This window comes from Erpetoichthys calabaricus, chromosome 3 (genome assembly GCF_900747795.2).
Source record: "Erpetoichthys calabaricus chromosome 3, fErpCal1.3, whole genome shotgun sequence".
In the NCBI taxonomy this organism is placed as follows: domain Eukaryota; kingdom Metazoa; phylum Chordata; class Cladistia; order Polypteriformes; family Polypteridae; genus Erpetoichthys; species Erpetoichthys calabaricus.
In genome coordinates this window covers 204,811,830-204,831,981 of record NC_041396.2, presented here as the reverse complement: position 1 = coordinate 204,831,981, position 20,152 = coordinate 204,811,830, and the positions used below count along the sequence as shown (strand labels likewise).

Below are 20,152 nucleotides of genomic sequence, written 5' to 3'. Positions count from 1 at the left end.
TTATTTTCTCTTACTGTTTTATATTCAATGTATATTGGCGTGGCGGCCCTGTGCTGGTGCACAGTTTGCATATGCCTAAGGCCACCCCTGATACAGTATATAAGTTGTCACACACGTGTGTTTTGGAGACAACTTAAGGGCTTGAATACATGTGATTCGATGCCAGACCAGGGGGTGGCGAAGTGCACTAATTTTCCCTCCCGATCTTTTGCAGACCATTCTAGGGAAATCCCGCCCAGCTCTGGGGCAGCCAATGACGTCCCTTCCAGTTCCGGTGCTGATGACATCACTTCCTTCGCTGGCCTTTAAAGCCGCCATATTGCCTGAAGAGAGTCAGTTCTGTTTTGGACTCAGTTGAATGAACATATCTTTGCTCAATAATCAGTTTTGCAGCCGGGAACAATTATACGGGTGGCTGCCCCAAACCTTTGCAATGTCTTATGGTCATTTTTGTGACAAAGTTTAAATTCTCTTGCCACAAGTAAATGTGTGTGATTTTGCACTGGGAGTTTTCACACCATTGATTTCTACCTGCTCTGCATGTCCTATTAATGGAAAGTATTGTTCCAGAAAATGGACAGATGAATAGTAGGACATGGCAGGCCTCCAGAGCGACGTCAGCAGGCTGCTATTATTCCGATAAGAGTTGCACCCTCTTGAAAGTTGTAAAGATGAAGTCAAATGTAATTTACTAAACTATTAAAAAGAACATATTTACACATTTTAGGATTCATGCACACAATATTTTCATTGGTTTCTAATCAAGCGGCTTGCCGTCATGCATTCTAAAGAACATATTTCATTGAAGTGGAATAAAGTAAGACACACATTGCAGTTCTGGGTCGGTATACAATACGAACGAACACAAACAACACTTGCTTAGTCAGTTGCAGGATAGCTCGTTGTTGTTTACTGGGGATTTTTGTTTTTTTTGTTTTTTTTTTTCAGAAAACTGTCAAAATACATTCATTTGTCTATTTACATGTTCTTAAGAGATAACGATCATATAAGGTGCATTGTATAAAATAAAACATTTCATCATCTTTATTATCCCTTTCAGATCTTTGTCTATTACCAGTTTTCATGTACCTATGGGTCTTGAGGAGCCCAGATGAGACCTCCAAATAAGGTTTTTTACCTGCAAGCAAAGCAAATAGCAGAGATGTGTCCCGTAGACTGCAGAGCACAGCAGTAGCCCGTATTCCCAGAGGAGAAGGCAGTCGGGGGTATGCAGAGAATCCCAATTCTGACTCTGTGTGTGTGTGTGTGTATATATGACGAGGATTGGGCTTATCCATCTTAACTTCTGTTACAGAAATGTACCGGTGTTCATTGTCTAATGGATGACGCTGAGGTGAAGAACGTTCAAATTCTGGTTCTACTTCTCCTATGCAGCTTTTCCATGAAAACTAGAAACAGGAAAGTCTCAGGTACACTCTTAAAAACAATGGCTCTTTAATGATGTTTTTTGTTCTGGTTCTTTACTGGGTTGTATGGTTCCTCATAGAACTATTGCCTGACAGAGCACCATTTTATTCGGGGAGGATCCTTTGCATCTAAAATTGGTTCTCTGTGCTAAAGTGTAGGAAAAAAAAGCCACATGAAATCTTTAATGTTGGGCAGACGACCTCTCAGGGCACTAACAGATTAAGAAAAGCTGCACTTAGCCTGTGTTGTGGCACAAATGCAGCGAGAGTCCTTTTAAAATCAGGAGCCATTGATATGGCACAAATCTAGTCATGGTTATTTACTTTATGGAGCCTGTTATGGATCTAAATAAATAAAAGTTCTTTCTGGAACCTTCTGAGTCTTTGGGGAACCAAAAGTGGTTTCCTAATGGCATTGATCTGAAGAACTACTCTGGCCCCTTTAAGAGTGCATTTCTTCACTATGTGTAAAACTGAAAAAGAGGTATCATTTGAACTTTGATTATGTTAAACATAGGTGAAAAATATTTCCATAATTACAGATATATTAGATGTTTAGGACATTTCTTTTTATTGTTTTTTCATATATTTTTGTGTGAGATTTTACTATTTTTCTTCCTGTGTTTTACATTGCGGGGAATACCCATTTCAGGTGGCACAGTGGCGCAGTGGGTAGCGTTGCTACCTCACAGTTAGGAGACCCGGGTTCGCTTCCCGGGTCCTCCCTGTGTGGAGTTTGCATGTTCTCCCACAGTCCAAAGACATGCAGGTTAGGTGCATTGGTGATTCTAAATTGTCCCATGTGTGCCCTGTGGTGGGCTGGTGCCCTGCCCGGGGTTTGTTTCCTGCCTTGCACCCTGTGTTGGCTGGGATTGGCTCCAGCAGACCCTGAAGTTAGGATATAGCGGGTTGGATACTGGATGGATGGAATACCCATTTCACCTTCTTGTATTTGCTTTTATGTTATACTTCTTTGCAGAAGTCTCTTTGGGCAGTTGCAAAAAGCATTGCACGAAACTACTAAACTAAAGGAAGTGTTTGAAAGCGTTTTTATTACAGGCAGGATTTCTGGGTGACAACACAAGCTTATGAACTCAGACAGTGACTGCGGCATCCATACGACCCCATTAAGATATTCAGTCGCCGTCTGCTCCGTGGTGTTAATGTAAAAGCAACATTAATAGAAATAAAACAATGCTTTGTCAGTTTCTTCGTCTCATTTGCTTGTTGTACTCAGGAATACGGGATTTGAAAGGTCCGAGCAGCCTTCACAATATGGCAGGACGGGTGAGTATCCTTTAGAAAGAGCGATCAGCTCCACAGAGTAGAGGATAAGGTGTCGGTTGGACTCATCTACCGGGTCTGACTTTACAATCATTGAAAAATATTCACCTTAAATGTCGAGACCTGCCAAAACCACCAGGTGGCATCAGTGAAGTATTCTGCTTATCTTGGCAAAGTGACACTTTTTCAGATATTCTTTTTAATAATAATAATCATAAAATAATTTTTCTGAAAGAAACAGAACGTCTCTCTAGTTAATATATCAAGATATGCAGTAGTTTGTCTAACTTTGTTCAAGTGAGTTGAGAAAATAAACTTATGAATGTTCCTAATAAAACGTAGAATGCAAAAAACTTCTGTCGAGAGATATTTGCATGGTTATCTACATAACGTAAAAGATCTAATTTAAAAAAAAAAATCTATATCTTACATTACTAGATCACTCATTATGAATTAATATTAAAAAAAAACAATGCCTATGTGCTTGCTACACAAGTCCAACTTTGCAGTTTTTCACCACCATATCTCAGCCTGTGGTTTAATCTTTCTACATTTGGGGCACAGTAGCTGAGGTCTGGTAAACGTAAACACATTGGTGCGGCCATTTTAACTGTTGCATTTTTGTGGAGCATAATTCACTATTTTAATTAATGGTCTCAAAAGTCTGAAAATGTGTCATTGCGTTGAAATTGTGCATTACGTTTGTATACGTACTGTAATGGCCTTGTGTTGTTTTGACCACATGTCTGTCTCCACGTTAGCACAAATCTTTGACTTGATCATAACCAACCTCAACGCAAGAACAAACTAGTGACTTGGCCAGTCAAGCGAAATAAATATTTATCTTAGGCATGGAACATTTGATCTCGTTTTCATCCATAGAGAGCTGATACCTCTCAAAACAAAGAGATTCACTTGTTAACTCCAGCACAATCTCTGCGATGTAAATTCACCGTCTTTAATGTCCGACATATCACATTCAATATTGGACCTGCCTTAGACTTGCTACATCTTCATTTAAATTTGCAAACTCTGCCTCACTGACCCTAGCACAGCACGGGAAATAAATCTTTTAGTCTGCTAAGCTGAAGGAACGTTCCTGGAGCGAACTAAAGTTATCGTCAGCCTCCTCTAGAGTGGAGTGCTGATGTTCTTCTGTGGCGCAGAGCAGAAGATTCACTCCTTCAGAGGCAAGCGCACATCTTTGGTTGAGTTTGCTTTGTTTCGTAAACTTAGTCCAGAAGTCGATTGATCTCATTAAACTCTGGTCAAGCTGCATATCTTGGTGCCAGTGTGTGTAACGTGTGTATCCTCTGGAACGTCGCACTTTTCTGGTCTGAAGGTTTGATGAAAGCACATAGAGTTACTCTCTACGAAAAAAAGAAAGGAATCATGGAGCAAACTAAAGCATCCCACATGATAAATGGTACTCGGTAGTTATGTGTGTTATGGACATACCGTACATTTTGCTAGTTTTATATTTTTAATTAACTTCAAGTCAGAAGTTTTCCTTAAGATGTTAGCATTTGCAGGCCTTGGAGTAGGCCGGTGCACACCAGCACTCTTCCAGTTACAGTAATTGTTACTTCCCAGTCTGACCTTAAAGGGCCTCCTAATCCACCCACACCATTCTTTAATCCAATGTAAATATCTCACCATGATCAAAATTCCTAGGGATCCCCCCCAAGCTCTCCAATTTACTGGACATATCTCATTGTGATCAAACCTCCAAGGGGGTCTCCCCCCACTTCGACTCAATTAAGAAATCGGGTACAATTGGCAGCACAAAGAAGAGCCAAGAAGCTGACGTGGACAGAGAGCACCAGCACATATTTGTTTCCACTTCAGGCACTGAGCATTTTGGTGCATTTTTTAAGCAGCAAATGATTTTTTTTTTTTGGCAGATACATGTGATCAAATGTCAACACCCAACATGCTCTAGTGTTGTCTTGCTAAGCAACATGATTTATATTATTTATAGATTACTCTAACATTTCCCAGTGCTAAGGCAACATTTTGGTATCCATTTGCACAAATCAGCTGCAAGTCAAATAATTGTCCTTTAAGACAGTAGGCAGTGATTCCTTCGTTTGGTATTTTGAACGCTGGGAGTGTGCGGATTTGTAGGTGGGAATTAAAAAAACAAAATTGAGGAATGCTGCACTGTGACCTGCAGTAGACAAGAGCATTGGAAGGGATTTATTTCTGCACATTCATCCCACTTGTAACAGAGAAGTTCAGAAAACCCTTCTCATCACACGTCTTCTTTAATTCAGTATCTCCTGAGTGAAGACGATGTGCGTCCAGCATTTCCAGCAGGAGGTCATATAAGGGAACAACATTCTTACACTTCATGTTGTACAGGTGCTCCATTCCCTTGTTGCTGTAAGGAATAAATAAACAATAAATTAATAATGGGCTTACTGTACCAGTAAATAAAGTGGATGGCAAAAAATATTTGTAAAAGGGCAGGCTCAATTATCAGACACACTCTGGACCCCATTGACGTCATAGCGAAGGATTGAATTAAAACAAAGCTGAGTGCCATTATGAACAATGCTGCACATCCTCTCTCTGACACAGTGACATTGAGGACTTTCAGCCAACGAATCGTTCAGCAGATCTGTGTCAAGAATCTCTGCTGGGGATTCTTTATGCCAACTGCAATACATCTGCAAAATGTCTCATTGGGACTGGGACTGCCAAGTCAGAACATTTCTTTTCTTTTAAATTTCCTGCTTTATAATCTTTCTTGTGCGTGTTCAGACCAAAGTGTGTGTGTATATTTATTTATTTATTTACTTATTTATCTAACTATTTATGCATCTATTTATTTAAAGAGCTTGGCTGCACTCGGGTCCTAATCTGGGATCCTGAAGTGGTTTGTCATATGGTGGGTGTGCCGTGTCAGCGCATGCTCTTCACCCCCCACCCCACCCCACCCCTCTCTCTGTAAAAAGCCAAAATCCCACCTGGGGACAAATAAAGTTCTATTTATCTATCTATATTTTGGTATTTTTGAAGGTCAGACTATTTTCATAGTCATGGCAGGCATTCATTTGGCCCAGACCTTTGTGTTCTGAAGTGAAGCCCTGTTTCTAAATTTGAAAAAGAAGAAAAACACATCTGCCCCAGGGTTACTAGAGCAAAGGTAAAAAAATAAAAAAAGTTTGAAACTTACTAAAAACTGAAACATGCCAGTCGGCATTCTTTGCTCAAATATATACGAGGGGGAGTCAAGCTTAAGTTAGAAAATGGGATTTATTAGAAGATGGAACGAACCTTAACAGAACTGATAATGTCATTTCTCAATGTAGTCTCCACTCTTCTCAATGCACTTGTGCCACCTGCCTGGAAGTACCTGGATTCTAGCAGAATAATACAGTGACTGTAACACCCCTCGGCATGTAGTGTTCGACAATAACTCGGGTGCACAAGTGGTGGTGAGGACAAGACAAAACCTTTTACTCTGCTGCAATTCGAGGCATGTATGTATATGTATATGTATTGTCACAGATGGCCGGGGTCATTACCTGGCCAGGACGCCTAAAAGGACCGGAAGGTGGCGGGAATAGCTTCCGGGCCACGAGGGGGCAACCGCCATGGAGCAGAAGAGGACCACGGGAAAAGAGAGAGAAGTTTCAAACTCGTTGGGACCCGTGGCCACCGCCAGAGGGCGCTTTAAACCTCGTGGGACCCAGATATTGTTACTTCCACCACACTCGGCAAGATGGCGGAGGAACCTGCCAGGGATGCCTGGAGTGCTTCCGGGGCAAAGGGCAGCACTTCCACTACACCAGGAAGTACTGCTGGATGGACGTCATCAGTCACCTGGAGCACATCCGGGCAGGAATAAAAGGGGCCGCCGCCTTACAGTCAGGGAGCCAGAGTCGGGAGTGGGAGTAGGACGAAGCTCCCAGGAGGAGAGTAGTGGCGGCCAAGGACTGAGAAAGAGTTTATTTAAGGGTGACTATTGCTGTGTGCATTGTGTGCTGTGTGACACTGTGTTTAATAATGAAGAATAAACGTTTGCTTTTTATAAAGAAGTGGTTTCCGACTGGTGGTGTCCGGGAAAGTCTCAGAATATATATATATATATATATATATATATATAATATACTAGGGGCCTTCGCCCCCTGCTTGCTTCGCTTGCCAACCCCCGTGTTTGGTTTTCCGGATACACACTTTTAAGATTTTTTTTCCCTTGAATTGTTGCTATTTCATTAGTTTCACTTTTATTTCAGAACTTCTGTAAAAACAATATTTGTAATCTTGCAAGTCCCAATATGCTGAATCATTTTAATGAGGTCAGGATAGTTTTCTCTGTTTGGAATTTCAGCACAGACAAAACGATCTACATCATCAGCAGTTAATAATTTTTTTTACAAAGTAAAAAAGTAAGTAGAGTTCTATATTGGACTCCTGTCTGTAAAGTCGTGCTATTTTCCTGTCACAGTTCCAAAAGTATATGGGGTTACCAAGGTGATACCTCAGCTTTTGTCTAGGTTTTTGTATAAGGGCTAGACAGAACGTTTTTGACTCCTGGGGTAAATTTAGCTTTTTAAATAAGCAGACAGATAAATATATATACATGAACAAAGTAACCAATAAATGCATGTGCGGTAAACTCCGTTTTTGAAACTCTCAAGATTCTTTATTTGTCACATGCATAGTTATACAGGACAACACGCAGTGAAATGCATCCTGATCCGCTTATCAAAAACTGTGCAAAGTTAGAAGAATATCAGTTAGATTAACAAAAAGTCATAGATTGAAAGATAACAGTATAGTAGAACATAATAAATAAGTAAAATTATGTGAATAAAGTAGAATTAAGTGTTAAGGTGCAATAGTGTAGTAATTATTGTGCAAAACCAAAGTTAGACTGGTGCATAGTTAAATGAGGCAGTTTGTTTGTTTGCGCAACTGCGATCTTTACTTTCTTTTTTTTATATTTTCTAATTTTCCTACTTTCATATCCTTTAACTTTCTCCACATGTGTATAGCGGCGGTTTTTTTTTTTGGTTTTTTTGAGCCTTTCTAATTTCACTGGTTTCATAGTCTCTAACCTGCTCTGCATGTGTTTAGCGCCAACGTTTGTAAACGTCTTTATGAAGTTCTACTTTGTCATTTTACTCATTGTCTTTTAATTCTGAGCCGGATTGGACGTGTTTTTTTTTTCAATTTCACTTGTTCCGGGCTGATGATTACTTTCCTTATTTTTCTGAATTTGCACCTCGATTATTCTTTTTTGCTCTTTTTTCTGTCCAACGTATTTGAGTCTCTTTACTCCGCGCTGCTTTCTTCTTCGCTTAGATGTCTACATTTAATTTATATTGTACTGTCCTTATACTCTTTATACACGCTGAGAGCCCTGAATCTGTGTGTGCTCAAATCCTTCACAAGACTGAATGTTTTGCTTCCTATTGTCCTATTTGATAGATTGTAAGTAGGGCGTGTCTTTGGTCTTGAAGGTCTTTAAAATGTCTTCTGAGAAGATCACGTATTGTAGACTTGCTTTTTGCTTTCCAGGACAGGAGATTTCTTTTTATAATAGATAGTTATACTGTATGTGTGTGTGTGTGTGTGTGTATATATATCAGGCACTTCAGTTATTTCATGTCTGTCACATCTATGTGTATATATATAAAGAATGATTTGGTTGATTCTGAATTATGTGTCATTTCTAAATGTCACCAAAATGTTATTTATATGTTCTTATCAAATTCATGGAATATGCAGTGGTGTGCAAAAAAAAATGAATCCATGGAGCAAACTAAAGTAACAGTACTTTGTAATTATGTGTGTTATGCAAATAAATTTTATTAATTTTATATGGAGTGCTTCTGTGATGGCCATCCTTTCAACACGTTCTCCCATCTCAGCACAGGACTTCTGAAGCTTAGTAAGAGTGGCCAATGGGTTCTTGGTCACCTCCCTGGCCAAGCCCCTTGCCTGGTTATTCAGTTGGCCAACTTTTGGAAGAGTCCTGGGGCCGAAATAAAAAATAAGCTGTCAGATATCAAATTCACCATGAAAAGGTGAGTCGTAGCCCACCGTCTGAGTGTCATATGGAAGCTTATTAGGGTACAGAGAAAAAAAAATAGGCACCCAGTGGGGGAAAAAAGCACGGAACTTTAATCTCGAAATTTTCACTTTAATCACGTAGTTTATTTTGTCATTAAAGTAGAACATCATAAACTTCATCTTAAAATCTTTAATTTACTAGTTTCTCAAATACCATCATAACTAAAGTAGCATTTCTTTGTTCTGTATGTGTCTTCTATGTGCTCTATGTGTGCGAGTCACTATGTGCTTCTTAAATGGGCTTTCTCTTCCTCCAACAGGACACAGAATCCATTATATTCATGATATTACAGTTCTCTGAATAATTTAAATACTGAGATGTATACTTGTTATCATTTTCATGATGATTGGAATTTAAGCATGTATTAAACATGGGAACACTGTGGTGCAGTGATAGTGACGAGCTGGCGCCCTGTCCAGAGATTTTTCCTGCCTCCCGCAAGATGGTTGCTGCATGACCTTTGATGAAATAATTTATTGCAGCAGTACTGTCTCTTTCAAACGTACTAACCTCCAATTCATGTCCTTCCTTTTCTTTCTCCAAGTAACCAATCACCACACAATCAGCTCTGTAATTGATGTTAAGCCATCTTTAAGCTTAGAAAGCCGATTCTTCAAAACTTTTAAGGAACATTGAAATATTCTTCGTAGTACATGTTTAATTATTCTATCCATCTATCCTTACAGTGTCGCGCCAACCCCAGCGAGAATAGAGCGCAAGGCAGGAACAATCCGTGAACTAGCTAGCACTGCAACACTGCGTACTCACATGTTTAATTATTAACAATATAAATTATTTAAATGATAACATTTTATCTGTATAATGTAATAAACATATTTTGCTGCATTTCATCTTAAAAATGCTATCATCATCATATGTAAATACGTGATTTATAAGGTGGCTCAGGTTGTGCAATATTATAGCTGTATTGCAAGTTTACAGTGAGGTAATTGTACTTATAAGTACAAACAGTTCTACAAGGAGCACTTGATGGACTGATTGAGTGTGTTTATAGTTCTTGGGATGAAACTGTTTTTGAACTGCGATGTCCGTACAGGAAAGGCTCTGAAGCGTTTGTTGTACGAGAGCAGATCAATAGACAGTGCGCGTGGCTGAGGCAGCGTGTGCTTGATGCTGTATACTGATAAATCTCTTTCCGATCAGCTGCTGTAGAGTTATGATTCGACACTCAGATACAATGGGATAAATAGTCTGAGTGGTGCATTGAGAGGAGCAACGCTAAAGCATCTATGGTATTTAGAATAGTTGGGCCATTCCATGGACCATTATATTGTTACTGGTTAATTACAATCAGATGCATTAAACTAATAAATAATATGCTGTTAATTTCAGTGTATTTGATAAAGCCACATCAGGGATGTGGATCTAAAAAGAAAGGGAAACCACACTGGAACAAAAGCACTGCTTTGACGCTGGGTGCCACCAGTTTGCAAAACCGAGCTGAGAACTTGTGTACGGCAAGGATTGAGCTTACGTGAAAATGTGCGTGGCTTTACGCGAAGTTTAGTTTTTATACATCGCAATGTGAGCATGGAAACGGGAGTACACAACATTTTTGTGTGTGTTCACCGTTTATAAATGAGGCCCCAGATGGTTCCAAACTTCATCTATTTCTCAATTATTGAGGCCTCTGTGCTTGTGGGAACACTGAAAGCTTTAGAAATGGTTTGATACTCTTGCCCTGATCTGTACCTCAGTCCAATGTGATCACAGATATCTACAGAGAGTTCCTTGGACTTCATAGCTTGATTTTTGTCCTGACATGCAGTGTTAATTGTGAGACATATACATATAGACAGGTGTGTGACTTTCTAAATGATGTCCAATCAATTCAGTTTGCTGCATGTGGACTCCAGTCAAGTTCTAAAACATCTACAGGACAATTAAAGCAAACAGAATGCTGCTGACCACAATCTGGAGTGCCACAGCAAGGGTCTGAATACTTCTATGAATGAAAGATTTTAGTTTTTTGATTTTTTATAAATTTGTAATCCTTTCTGAAATGTTTTCATTTTGTCATTATGGGAAATTGAATGTAGATTGATGGGCAAAATGTCACATGTGTCCATGTATTCAACACAATAAAGTGGGAAAGAAAGAAGGCATCCAAATATTTTTCTGAATCCATTGCATCTCAGCAACATCATGTATAAGGGTGGTATCTACCTTGGCACAAATTGTTTTCATGGCACACTCGCACAGTGCCAATGAAGTATCATCAGTCATCCTAACATGCCTATTATTGGAAGGGAAGCAGATGTACAGTAATCCCTCGCTACTTCGCGGTTCACTTTTCGCGGATTCACGACTTTGCGGATTTTATATGTAAGCATATCTAAATATATAACGTGGATTTTTCACTGCTTCGCGGGTTTCTCCGGACAATAGGTCTTTTTACTTCTGGTATTTGCTTCCTCAGTTGGTTTGCCCAGTTGATTTCATACAAGAGATGCTATTGGCGGATGGCTGAGAAGCTACCCAATCAGAGCACGCAGTTAAGTTCCTGTGTGCTGCTGATTGGCTCAGCGACGGAGTGTTGCATTAACCAGGAAGTCTCATCTCACTCATTCAGCATTAACGTGCTCTTGCTACTGCATTCAGGGGATTATCACCTTCATCGTCATCATCACGTCATATATAGCTACGTGTACTTCGCTATACAGTAAGTGTAAACTTATCTACCGATTTCATATTGCTTAGCAGTTGTCCCTGTTATCAATAGAGTAAAGGGTGGGTTGTAAACAATACAGGGAGGGTTTAAAAATGTCCAAATACACGTTAAATAATTAAATAAATATGGTGTCCCTACTTCGCGGAAATTCAGTTATCGCGGTCGGCCTTGGAACCTATCTCCCGCGATAAGTGAGGGATTACTGTACCCAGAGAAAACACAACATGAACACTGGGAAAGTGTGAACCTCTATTTCCACAGGAACAAAGCCAGCATTTGAATCGAGAGCCCTGGGATTTTCAGAAATACTTTTGTTAACCAGTGTGCCATGCAGAAGTTTCATTCCCAGCGCTGTTAGTGCTATGAGCCTGAACTTGATTAAGTGGCTTCACTACCTGGATGGATAGATGGAGAGATGCTAATGTCGTAAGCTAATGGTGTATTGATTATTTAAGGGAATTATGGTTGAATTTGAGTGAGAAGACTAGCACACAGAATCTGGTTTTAAAACAGACATAGATATTAGCTTTTTCATTAGATATATTTTGTCTCTTTATTTAATTTTCTAATTGTTTTCTCGAAGTAGAAAATAAGGATGAAACAGAATAATAGGAGGCCGCTTCATAATGAAATAATCTGTCAGGCCTGAATAAGCAAACTTTCTGCTTTAGAGCAGTTCAATAAATTAAGTACACCAAATATGTTTGCTGTTTTTATTTAAAATATTGCCACTTTTTTATGCATTTTTTTTATCCAAAGATGTGAATCATCCCATTTCATTTTAATCTTTTCCAGGGTCTGAGAAGCTCTTGTTCCTTTGTTTGTAAAAAGTCCACTTTTAATGTGTTTAGTGTCTTTTTCTCTTTCTTTAACTGCTATGTTGGAGCAAGTCGTGTCTTTCAGTATGAAAACTCACCTCATGTGGCGAATGTGTGAGAGGAGGAGGAGAAGTTGGGCCTGCCTCCGGGACTGCTGCTGCAGAGAAAGGCCTGACTGGCTGATAAAATAGAAGAGAGCGTCCGAGATTTTGTCAAGGATCAGCTGAATGCTGTTGCTCTCACTTATGTTTTCTGCAGAGCTGGACAGCATGGGAAATGCACCTGTAAAAGGAGAAATAAAGATTTAATGTTTTGGCATTACAGTGTGAAATCCCACTACAAGCATCTCTATTTTAATTAACCTTTTGAAACGTTAATTTTCACACACAGGTATTTTTTACTAAGCAATAACTGAACCCCCATGAAGTACTGAACCACAAGTTAAGAGAAGAAGGCCATCCAACACTAACATGATAGAAATAATGTAGTCTTGTGGAACCAGATGTGTTTTTCAGAATGAGAACAGACATCTGGGGACAACGCTTGGTAGTGGAGAGTGGCAAAATCTACCACTGAAAAGATTTTTACCCTCATGGGTTCTTTATAAAAACCTACACTCAATTTCCCAGTTTCCTCCAGTCTGTGCACTGTAAGCATTTGGGGTACAACATTATAATGTCTCGCCAAATGTATTAAATTTGTAAGGTAAAATTAACAGTTATCAAAATGGATATCTTAGGAGTAACATTTGGCTCAGTATTGTGGTCTATATACAGTATGTTTTACCTTTTACAATTACAGTGTAAGGGTTAGGCCCATGAGATGGAAGAACTTGGGGGAGAGAGCATGCACAGGGCATTAGCTCCCCTGGAATGCTTGATGGCAGCCCCACTGAGTTTCAGCAGTGCCTCAAATTGCCACAGGGCAACATGGGACATGGAGTTCTTCAACTCAGCCCTGTTTGGTTCCGTGGATGCCACCAGGGGGTAATGCAGGGACTGGGGAGCCCTATTTCATGGGGTTTCCGCCTCACACGGAAGTGCTTTTGGACCATGTGTATGGAAGACCGGAAGTAATCCCAGATGGGAGCTGCCTGCCTCATAGGGACAAGCCAGAGTTGGGAGGAAGGTGGACAACACCTGTAAAGAGGAGTGGAGGAGGCAGTGATTTGCAAGACACAGAAAAGACAAAGAGTTGCTGGGTGCTATCTTGCGCTTTATTGTACTTGTGGCTGTGATTGTGGCAAGAAGCGCTTGATGTGTAAGTGTCTCCAACAATAAAGACTCTTTATGCTTTTAACCTGTGTCCGTGCTAGCTTGTGTCAGTAGCGTAGCGTGGGTGTCAGCCGCCCGGGGCGGAGGAAAATTCCACCGCCCCCTTATTTAGGTATGGTTCAAATTTTTACAAGATATTATTATTATTTATTGTGAAATTTTGCTGCCCCCTAAAAGTGCCGCCCGGGGCGGGCCGCCCCTGCCGCCCCCACTACGCTACGCCACTGGCTTGTGTTGGTGTTTTTGGGGAGCTAGAGCACCTCCTGGTGTCCACAACATTAATTTAACTTATTTTTGTTATTTATTTAGATGTTGTGTTGTCTCATCTGCAGTCTGTGGTTCTGCTAGAATCAGAGTCGGATGTATTGACTGCATAAATCTGCCTCTCCTGTGGCTCTTCATTATCAAGTGCAAAAATGACCTCACTGAATGGGAGTTTTTTTTATTATCTCCTTTTAACTGGGTGTAACAACACACCTTCTTCTTCTTCTTTCGGCTGCTCCCGTTAGAGGTTGCCACAGCGGATCATCTATTTCCATATCTTTCTGTCCTCTGCATCTTCCATTTAGCTGAAATGGACATTCTAGAGTTCATCTTGTCGTGGAGGTAGCTGCCAATTCTTGCAGCCTAACATTTATCATTATAACTTGAGATAACATAAAGCTGGCAGCAATGCATCACTCACTTTTACCACTAGTCTAATGATGTGATCTGATGCTGAAGTATAATCTAGTTTTACTGAATTGTTTTTCCCTTGCAACCAGTTATATATATATAATGTGTTCAGCTCACACACAACACACATTTATATGTTTATGTTAGGAGAGTTTTTAGCCATAGCTGGTATCCATTGTAACTCCAGGCTTCCTATGAGCTGGAAGATGTTGACAAGATCACCATTGCTCTTAACTGTTTAAATCACTACTTCTACTTTGAAATCTGCCTTCATGAGCCTTAGGACTGTGTTAAAAATGTCTCATCCGGAGATGGACATCTGAGGCGGAACTCCTTTAGCAGCGGTGTTATTTTTTCAATTTGTTTTTCATAATTTCGAGGTATCCTGCATTTACTCAACCCAGGGGGGTTCAATTACAGTATATACAAGCATATATAAGCATGAGTTGCTGAAAAAAGACTCTGAAAGAAAAGGAAAAGACAGCTAAAGCTTTACGGCCTGCCAGAGACTGACCTGGAACAGATAGGCAAAAACACAGATTTTCCAGGACTTGTTGACGCTGCTGCATCATCCCCAGCTGAGAGCGAAAGTGGATCATGGATCAAACTACTGTATACAAGTCCAGAACGTTCAGGTTGTATTAACAATATTATTTCAGACTACTTCAAACTAGAACATGGAACTAGACAAGGATGCCCCTTGTCACCACTGCTTTTTGCAATCGCCATTGAACCACTGGCAGTTCACTTTCGAAATGCTTATGAGATAAAGGGGATTATCAGAGAAGGACTTGAACAGAAAATATCACTATATGCAGATGATATGGTACTGTATATTTCATCCATCCATCCATTATCCAACCCGCTATATCCTAACTACAGGGTCATGGGGGTCTGCTGGAGCCAATCCCAGCGAAAAACAGGCCCAAGGTAGGAAAACCCCGGGCAGGGCGCCAGCCCACCGCAGACTGTATATATCAGATCCACAAAATACTGTGCCTGCAGTCCTAACAGCACTAACAGAATTTCAAAAGATTTCCAGTCTCAGAATTAATTTGAATAAAAGTGTGCTCTTTCAGTGAACTCTCCAGTACACTATATGAGATTGGACACCTTCCCTTTTAGCATTGCAGATCAGTTTAAATACCTACGGGTAAATATCAGAAGTAAACATAAAGCTCTTTATCAACAAAATTTCACTGTTTGCTTGGAAAAACTTAAGCAAGATTTGCATAGATGGTCAACCCTTCATCTCACTTTAGGTGGAAGAATTAACACTGTAAAGATGAATATCATTCCTAAGCTTTTATTTCTATTTCAAAGCATTCCAATGTACTTCAACAAATCATTTTTTAAGCGGTTAGATTCAATCATAACCTCATTTATTTGGAATTCAAAACATCAACAAGTCCAAAAGGCGACCCTTCAAAGACGTAAGGCAGAAGGTGGCATAGCTCTACCTAAATTTCAGTTTTATTATTGGGTGGCAAATACACAAGCTATAAAACAGGTCTGGTCCACAACAGAAATAAAACCCCGTAGCACTTGTTTATATTCCTTGCTTTGTACTCCAGTAAATACAAGTGTAACGGCCGACCCCTTACCCAGCCGGCAGCTACACCTCCAAGACCTGTGGCCTGGATAATTTACTGAGATGAATCTAACTATCAAGCCGTACCTCTAACAAATTACACTTTTCCCCCACAATCGACGGTGTAAATATAAGCATGCAAAAAGCAGATGATGTAAAAATAAACTGATTAAATGTATTAAACAAAACCACAAGACAAATGCAAAAATAGAAACATATAAATATCCCTCCACCACATCAACAATGAGACACCACCATATATAAATACAACAAAACCCTCCCTTGCCCCTGTAACATATAACACACAACACGAATAACAAAAATGAATGATATACTGAATGATTGTGAACTTGAGTCCAGTTATAAAAACTGTCCTGAATACGGATGACTGAACTAATAAAAATGAGTCGTTTGATTTTCCCGGCAAATGGAGCAACCTCACCGTGATTCCTCGGCGTATGGGGGATGGCGAATCGACCCCGGGGATTCAGCAGATGAAGGATGAAAGACAGTCCGGCAAAATGAAAAACAAACTGATGCAAAGGCACGATGTGAAAAGTTGATACGTGGTTGAAAACAAATGGTCTCCTTTCTCCTCTCTTCTCTCTGCTCCTCTCTCCTTTCTGATTATTTAAATAGTCCTTGTGACGGCTGTAATTGATTAATTGTGAACAGGTGTTTTCCAGGTTAGAGGCTGTGGTCTTCTTCCATCATCCGTCCCCCTTTACGGGGACGGCATTTACTGATACACACACAAACTAGTGATGGGAACTCCGGCTCTTTTCAAAGCTTCAGCTCTTTTGGATCGGCTCCCTTTAAAGAGCCGGCTCTTACGGCTCCCGAATGGCTCTTCGTTTAGTATCACTTGGATGCTTATATTTTAGCCTAATTAAGCAATTATGAATGGTTTGTGTATAAGCAATTTCTTATTCATTGTTTTCAGACATTACGTATTTTTATGCATTTTTTCATTACAATAAATACACAGTTACTATTATTTAACATTTTAATAAAAGCTTTAAATGAACAACTTAACACAAAACCACAGCAAACAAATTAAATAAAGGCCAAACTCAACAACAACAACACAACACTATGACTCTTTGAATAAATGTTTTTAGGCCAGGTTGGCATTCAGAAATGCCAGATGCCTCAGCTTAGATGGGCTGATGCGATTTCTCCTCTCCGTGATTATTTGTCCTGTTTTTGAGAAGACTCTTTCTGAGGGAACCGATGTAGCGACAATGCAAAGTCTTCCTACCATTACCTGAACCAGGCGTGGGTAGACTGCAGCCTTGGCCGCCCACCAGCTCAGTGGGTCTTCAGATCTTTGGATGAGGGGCTCCTCAAGATAGGACCTCAACTCTAGCATAGCATCAGCTGTGGAATTTCTCCTTGCAGTGTCTCCTGTTGCTCTTTCGTCAAAGAGCCTCCACACAGCAGAAGCTTGTGGTTCCTGTGAACACGCCCCTGCTCCAATTTCTTCCTCTTGGCCATCTGATGGAGGAGCAGACAGGCTGCTGGGGTTGCATCTTGCTGTTGCTGCACTTATTCTTTGAAATGCCTCATCCACAGCTCTGTTGTCATTAAATGCTACCTTTTTAAGCCGGGGGTCCAGAGCAGTGGTTTCTGAAAGCACAGTGTTGTACTCCATCCTCAGATATATAGTTATGGAATAATTGTTTGGGACAAAGTTTTTCTGCTAGGGAGAACATACATGGGGTTTAAGGCCTGTACAAAAGTTGTAAATCCTCTGTCCTCCACAATGGAAAATGGTTGAAATTCGCTAGCTATCATTTTGGCCAGCTCCTCATCGACACTTATTTGTTTGTTTGGCGTCATTTGTTTTGGAATAAATGTGCTTATTTTGGTTTGAACTGAAGACCGTGTTATACCTGCAGTATTCGGTAAGACAGTGGATGCTGCAGCAGAAGTACTTGGCTCTTTTCCAGGGTCAGTGGATGGCAGGAGAGAGGGCACGCTCTCCTCCAGTTGCATGGATGGGTGGGTGGTTCTTATATGTCTGTGCAGATTTGTTGTTGACCCTGCTCTAACGGATATTTTCATATTACAAATTCTGCACTTAGCTTTGCAGTCTCCAATATCACTGAAATGCAGCCAGATGCTGCTTCTTTTTCGGCTTTCACTCATTTCTTCACTCTTCTTTTTTTCTTCACGATGCGCTTACATTTAAATCTGGCTCCTCGTCTGTCACAGCGACAGGTACACAGAGCGTACCTGGCCTGTACCAACACTCGCTGTCTTCGGAGCGTCTGCTCCCCTTCCTTCTTTCACATAATGGTACGATCCTAGTCCGATGTGTTGTTCGTGAACGAGCTGGCATTATGAGCCAATGTTCTGTGTGCCCATATAAGTAAAGTCCCGCCCCTGCCGAATGGATTTTCAGCAGAGCTGAGCAGGAGCGGCTGAAGCTTTGGCTCTGCTCGATGGGCATCGGCTCCTCTCGTTCGCTTCAAAGCATCGACTCTTAGAGCCGGCTCGTTCGTGAACGACACATCACTAACACAAACAGCAAACGGGACAATGGAAACGAGACGCACTCAGAACTGACATTTGCAACACTAACTATGTAGCCCCGCTACACAAGTTATCACCAATATACTAACAACCCAATTGTGCTTCATTCACTCAGAATATGGAACCAATGTAGGAATTACTTCAAGACAGAGAAGCTTTTATCTGTGGCACCTTTGCACGATAACCACCTTTTTCCTCCATCTCAAACGTACGCAGCTTTTAATGTCTGGAGATCTGTACATAGACAATGTTTTTGCATCCTATGAACAATTACACTCCAAATTTAACTTTCCAGCGACACATTTCTTTCACTACCTCCAAATTAGAAACTTTGTTAAAGAAAACCTGCCCAACTTTCCTCACCTCCCACCTACTTATACTCCGGAAAAAATATTGATTAGTCTCGAGGACTCAGAGAACATCTCTGAAACATATAAAAACATTTAAAAGTCCCTACTTTTTAAGATCCCAGAGTATAGTGAGAAAAGGATCTCTCACTCAACATTTCAGAAAAGGAGTGGAAGGCAGCCATGCACAGCCATTCACTCGAGCTCCATATGCACAAAGCATACAATTATTCAATTTAAAATCATCAATCGAGCACATCTGTGTTGTTTAAAATTGTCCAAAATGTTTCCAGGGCAAGATCCAACCTGTGAACGCTGCAATCAAGCTCAAGCCTCACTGGGTCACATGTTTTGGGCATACACCAAATTAACATCATTTTGGACCACACTTTTTAAGTGCCTTTCAGACAGCCTTGGTGTCACAATCCCTCCTAACCCATTAACAGCTGTGTTTGGTGTCCTTCCAGATGGGCTTAAAGTGGAGAAGGACAAACAAACTGTGATCGCCTTCACTACACTATTGGCACTCAGACTTATTTTGTTAAACTGGAAGAATCCTAACTCTCCTCTTTTAAGTCAGTGGGAAACTGATGTTTTATACTATTTGAAATTGGAAAAAATCAAATTCGCACTTAGAGGATCTGTGCAGAACTTTTTCAAAACCTGGCAGGATCTAATCAATAATATTTTAGAATAAGCTTTTAAATTGAGGAAGCAGATTCTCTTTCCCTTTTTATTCTATTTATTTACTTACATATTTTTTCTACTATTAAAGTTTCACTATATTGTCCTAGCTATCTTTCTCATGGGTGGAGGTTGACTTGACTTGAACCTAGTTTTGTAAAATTTGACTTGCTTTTATGGAATGTTGTTTGATTTGAATAAATTCATTAAAATGATAAAAAAAAATGTCACAATAAATTGTGGTCTGATTGTTCCCACACACATTTAAGCCAAACTCCTTCACTGTTGTCTTGAGACGGCTGGCCCTGCAAGACGAGAGTAGGGTTGTGGTAGCTGTAAGCTTTCACTACAAACATCCAGAGTTACTTCATATCTTTCCATAAAGCATTAAGGACGTCTTTTTAGTTGTCTCTATGTTTTGAAAGTGAGATATCTGGCAGATAAGATGACTTGCTTAGTCATATCCTGTGACAGTGATGGTGACTGAACCTGAAGCATTGTACTGTACAGTCCATCTTCACAGCCAGCTTCCTATAGTTTCTTTTTTGCTGCCTTTAAATGAATGTCTTACTGTGTAAGTCCAATTTGTTTGCTAGGTTTTGCAAATTCAGAATGCTTCTGCTGCAGATGTTCTCTAAGAAATCTATTACCGTAATAATGAAAATTACAGGTTTACAAAGAATTTTTACTTCACTTTTTTTTGTTTCCTGACCTGCTTTCTTTCTGCTTTTAAT

General features: G+C 40.2%; 1 protein-coding gene across 4 annotated transcripts in view; it reads right to left on the bottom strand.

Annotated features, from left to right (window-relative positions):
* Positions 1–881: 881 nt before the first annotated feature.
* Positions 882–20,152, bottom strand: part of esr1 (estrogen receptor 1) — a 248,537-nt gene continuing 229,266 nt past the window's right edge. For 3 of the 4 annotated variants that reach the window (XM_028797702.2, XM_028797703.2, XM_028797701.2), the window contains 2 exons: positions 12,408–12,591; positions 882–5,094 (listed from right to left, as the gene is read on the bottom strand). In XM_028797702.2, coding sequence (XP_028653535.1) covers positions 4,911–5,094; positions 12,408–12,591 — 368 coding nt within the window. In that variant the 3' untranslated portion in view covers positions 882–4,910. The remainder of the gene's footprint in view (positions 5,095–12,407; positions 12,592–20,152) is intronic. The other variant, XR_007934419.1, reaches the window with a different exon arrangement.